Source organism: Anneissia japonica, unplaced genomic scaffold (assembly GCF_011630105.1).
Source record: "Anneissia japonica isolate Jap-2015-1 unplaced genomic scaffold, ASM1163010v1 scaffold724_len3256291_cov202, whole genome shotgun sequence".
Taxonomy (NCBI): Eukaryota; Metazoa; Echinodermata; class Crinoidea; order Comatulida; family Comatulidae; genus Anneissia; species Anneissia japonica.
Window position 1 is genome coordinate 2,443,295 of NW_022744966.1, and position 5,307 is coordinate 2,448,601.

At 34.3% G+C, this 5,307-nt stretch overlaps 1 protein-coding gene across 1 annotated transcript; it reads left to right on the forward strand.

Annotated features, from left to right (window-relative positions):
- The first annotated feature begins 194 nt into the window (after positions 1-194).
- Positions 195-5,137, forward strand: LOC117119838 (spindle and kinetochore-associated protein 1-like). Its single transcript, XM_033264803.1, has 7 exons — positions 195-323; positions 1,292-1,389; positions 1,888-2,012; positions 2,780-2,889; positions 4,044-4,181; positions 4,399-4,568; positions 4,872-5,137. Exons 2-7 carry the CDS (start codon positions 1,302-1,304, stop codon positions 5,018-5,020), a joined length of 780 nt encoding a protein of 259 aa, XP_033120694.1. The 5' UTR covers positions 195-323; positions 1,292-1,301; the 3' UTR covers positions 5,021-5,137.
- The last annotated feature ends 170 nt before the right edge of the window (positions 5,138-5,307 follow it).

A 5,307-nucleotide genomic window follows, 5' to 3' on the forward strand; every position in this document is an offset into this window, starting at 1 on the left:
GAGTGAACCTTAGAGTAAAGAGTAAATTAGCAGCAATTTATAAATATACTCGAAGAATATATTATTCTTTGATATACTGTAATTAAACTTCTGAATAGAACCAAAGATTATATACAGTACTGTAGAAAGATTTTATACTCTTTTTAATTGTGTGAGGGAACCAGTATATATTGCGCCCTCTATAATCTTAGCGGTAAGTTTTGAACTTTGAACGCCTAGCTAGCCTAGTAGTAGCTAGGCCTAGCTAACTAAATCTGGGATCGGAGAGAGGGGGTAGGCCTAGGTCTAGGGACTTTTATAATCACGTATATTGATAGAAAAATGTAAGTATTGTTTGATAAATTGGATCATATAATAATCAGAACGCTACTCTCTTCCTAGGAGGCTTCTACATAGCTAGGCCTAGAGTACCTAGGTAACCTAGGCCTAGGCCCTAGTAGTAGTAGCCTACTAGGTAAGTAGGCTAGCTAGCCGGCGGCCGGGCCTTAGGCAAGCTAGGCCTAGCCTAGTTTAGTTGGCACGAGCCGGATGATACTAGCCTAGGGCCTAGGACCTAGATTAGAGAGAGAGGGCGCCAAACTAACTAGTACTTATGCCTAGTTTAGGAGGTAGGCCTAGGCCTGCGGTATGGAACGCCGATGTACTAGCCTAGCTAGGGTGCCCTTGTTAGTGGTGGTTTATTTACAATGTTTAGAAACTACAGATAGGCCTAGTAAAGTACCCCCGCTGTAACTTGTAAGAAAGTAAAGTATTTTAATTGTGCGGATGATCCCTCGCTCAAGTCAAGCTCAAATTTGTGTGGAAAATCGTGGCCTAGTAGGTGCGTGGAATCGTAATTGCTGCATATAGACCCCTTTTACTGTTTACATCATTGGCCTACCTGAAACGCTGTCAGCGCCTTACCTGGTAGGCAGAAGAATAGCAAAATATACTGTCTGGATTATCTTTATTTTTGTTGTACCAAAAATCTGAAAGCTACATAGATGAAACTCACATATGACATAGTTACATCCTATATTAGGAATTGACAACAAAAATAGAAATCTAAAAATTTACTAAGTCATTGGGTCCACAACAAGTTTAAGTTGCTACTGTAATCAGCACAGGAGCCGGCAAGGCCACCAGGTACCCATTTATACTGACTAAACTACTGTACTCATCATGTATGGAGAGAAGCAATGCAGATAGTGTCTCAATAACAAGCAAAATGCTAAGTGTTTGCTTGAATGTATTGACAAAATGAATGGTATGAAATGGCAAATTAATGGTAGTTTCAATGGTATCTTTTCAGATCAGAAGTTATGGAATCTCGAACAGTAGAAGAGCTACAAGAACATTTCTTGAATAAATTAGACAATTTGAACAAATGTATGCAGATGTCAAATATCTGTAAGATCATTAAACTTCTCATGTTTTTAATTTTCCTGAAAATTAAACATATTAATTTTTCCATTTAAAATCCAAAATTGCATTACATTAAATGTATATTAACTGTACAAAATTATACTTTGTTATTCAAGACAATTATTTACCTAAATTTTAAATAAAATTAAATCACACATAAAATAAGAGCATGTGGTGCAGAGTTAAGTGAATGACAAGTGGAATACTCCTCAGGTAGTGCGAAGGTGACATCAAATGTTGATGATTGTCTGTGAAGACAGTGAATATTTATTGATGCATGAAAATTACTTTTTAAAATGTAATACTGTATGTGGGGGTTCTTTATTAAATATTCTTGTGTATTTATGGTAGCAAATATTGTGTCATTTTGTGTTATAAATGGGTTGCCATGGAGATTCTAATTTCATTTTGACCTGTAATTATTCATACTTGTATTTTTAAACAAAAAAAACCCTTGAAATATTTAAAAATGTTGTTGTTTAGGTAAAGAGGCTGAAGTTCAGGATGTATTGTTTTCCATCAACCATGAGCTTCTAGTTCTAGAATCAACAGTTGCTCAGATGAAGAAACGTCTCATAAAACAACGAGAAGAAGTTTCACAATCTAAGGTACTGTATTATATTAGTTCATCAATTCATTCAAGCTCTTAATCATCCATCCATTCATTCATTCATTCATGCTCTCAATCATTCATCCATTCATTCATGTTCTCAGTCATTCATCCATCCATCCATTCATTCATTCATGCTCTCAATCATCCATCCATTCATTCATGCTCTCTCTCAATCATCCATCCATCCATTCATTCATGCTATCAATCATCCATCCATCCATTCATTCATTCATTCATGCTCTCAATCATTCATTCATTCATTCATTCATGCTCTCAATCATCCATTCATTCATTCATTCATGCTCTCATTCATCCATTCATTCATTTATTCATTCTCTCAATCATCCATCCATTCATTCATTCATGCTCTCAATCATCCATCCATTCATTCATTCATCCATTCATTCATGCTCTCAGTCATTCATTCATTCATTCATTCATTCATGCTCTTAATCATCCATTAATTAATTATTAATTCATTCATTCATTCATTCACATTTTAATAGCCTATTTACTCAATTTTTATGAATTTTAGGGTATAATCGGCCTATACGCATTTAATTATTTATAACATTTTTATGATGCATGAGATAATACAACGTGATACGTAAAAAGTAGAGACTCATGCGTTATTCGTGAGAGTGGCAGGTATAACATCATCATGGGCACATCACACAAACAGACAGAGCTTTATGGGAGAAACAATGTATCGATGAATAGTGGAAACAATTTTTTTCATAAAGTTACAACTTATGCTTGCAGCTATTGTCAGAGCAGTTGAAATCCCAGAATGCCTTGCTGCAACACATGTCGGAAAACATACCATCGCGGTTACCCGGACTGCAAAAAGTACAGATAGAGAAGAAACAAAGGTATAGTCTACATGTAGTATAGTATCACCTTCCCAACAGCGATAATCCACATACATGTGTGTGTGCTTACAGAGTACAGAACGTGCAAATAGGAATCTTATGCAAATTTACTGAAAGTATGAAATTAGATTTTTTTACTTGTTGTTGATCAATTATTTCATATTAATAATTATAAATATTTTTACATGTTTGGCAGATATGTTGATAGATATTTTATTTTTTTCATGTGTAATGGTGATATTTGCTATAGACATTATTCCGAGGAAGTGGAAATTAAAAACAAATATATTACATTACAAAGCAGTAATAATGAAACCTTAAAATATTCAATTTCTAAACTAAAACTAGAAAAATGTTGAATTAAGTGTAGGTGTACTCTTGTTAATAACAATGAGATAGACAACACAGTACAAATTAGAAACTACTGTAATGTACAGTATTTGAACCACAACATAAGCCTTTATAAGAGTTCCAGGGTGAACATTTTCTCTAATATCAGTTTTGGTTAAATTATTTTTCATTTGCTTGGCAGTCAAATTTCATAGTGGTATAGCTAATTTATAATACTGTGTACTACAGTTGTTGAATGCAAGCTATTTCAGTAATCCATGCTTCAACACTATAAATTGAGAAATAACACCACTTGTAATTCGGGGTTCATTTTGCAATGCATGTTTTTCACTACCAAGGTAAATGAAGTTGCTTAAATCTTACCTGAGGCAATAAGGCTGTAATTAACCATACTACATACAGTAGACACCTTTTATTTATATTCTTTGAGAAATGGCTCATGATTCCAATAAAATTTGTTTATTAATCCCACATTATGCTACTGTAACTTGCAGGGGCAGACGTATAGTGGGGGGTGGATGGCCCAGCCGCGCTCCCCCCCCCCCCTTTTTGGGAAAGTTAAAAAAGAAAAAAAGAAAAGTAAATAATTGATCGCCCAAAACGCCTCGGAGGTTATTTTTGGGTGTCTAGAAAACAAAAAATTTGCGGGGGCATGCCCCTGACCCCTAAGGTAGCGTTGTCTCAATTGGCTCCTGTTTCTGCCTCCCTTTAGGACATCTCTGGATCCACCCCTGATTTGAATAGGTCTCATGATTTCTCCAATGTAGATCTTCAATTCAAATCATTGTTTGATTTAATTTCAGCATTGTATTACAGGCAAAATATGAAGAAAATACAGAACACAAAGATGAAGCCACTAAGTCAACTACCAAAGCTCCAAGGAAAGTAGCTGTTCCTGTTATGGACTACCTTACAGTTGAAGAATATGATAGTGTTCCCAAGTGAGTCTAACCTGTAGATCATAATCAGATAAAGAGGAGAAGGGGAGGGGGAGGGGGTGGTGGTTAACAAATAGATTTTTTGGTTCAAAATGTATTTGTTCAGCTTAGCCTTGAATGATGCTACTGTTTGTGCAGAGAATCAGTTAACAGACTAACAATGCACTGAATACAATAGTTTTTGAATGTGTTGATTAATTTAGAATAATAAACATTTCAGATACATGAAAGGACGTTTACCATATGAAACTGTAAATAATGTTGTTGAGGGGATCAACAAAGCGATACTTGCCAAGTACACATTCCTGAAACAACCAGTGAGCTCACTCAACAACAAAGACACAAAGAAACACAAAAAGTATAAAGCACAGGAAACCAAAGACACAAAGGGTATAGTTATCATTTGATGGTTTTTTATTTTAATTAATTTTACTTTAATACTATTGTTGATGTTGACATTCTTGCTATGTTTCTTCTCTTTGTGTCTAATATTTTTCAGATATTTATAATTTATTCTAGTTCATCAATTACAAATTATTCAATGCCTTTTTCTCAATAGCATTACGACTATAACTATAGATGCAGATCATAGCCCTTGATGGTTTTGTTGCAACTGAATAAAATGCAATTGAATGAATTAGTAAATTGAAATAATTTTTTAAAATTTAAATTTTTTAATTTTATATTTTTAAGGTGTGTTTTTCTGTATTGATGAAGATCTTAAAAACTACAGTAATTGGCGTATGGACAGCAGTACACGCTCAAGTCTGACAATTTTACGTCATTGTGGTAGAATGCGTGAAACACGTGGCAATGGAATCGTTCGGTATTGTTTAGTCTAGTAAATCATTATCGTAAAATAATATTCTTTTAGCACAAACATTTGTAAGGTCTCCATGAAATGATGTTGGGCCAGTGACCATGGCCAGATCACTTCTCACATTTTTAATATATATATATATATAGAATATAATATAACGTAACAGTAAAGAAACTCAAATACGTAAGATGTTGACTTTAGAAACACTAAAATTTATTAGGCGAATATTTCGGCTACTCCTGTAGTCTTTGTCAAGCGTTGACAAAGACTACAGGAGTAGCCGAAATATTCGCCTAATAAATTTTAGTG

Coding starts and splice junctions, on each gene's coding strand:
- LOC117119838 (XM_033264803.1), top strand. CDS start 1,302: ATGGAATCTCGAACAGTAGAAGAGCTACAAGAACATTTCTTGAATAAA. Junction 2,890..4,043: donor CAGATAGAGAAGAAACAAAG/GTATAGTCTACA, acceptor ATTTAATTTCAG/CATTGTATTACAGGCAAAAT. Junction 4,569..4,871: donor GGAAACCAAAGACACAAAGG/GTATAGTTATCA, acceptor TATATTTTTAAG/GTGTGTTTTTCTGTATTGAT.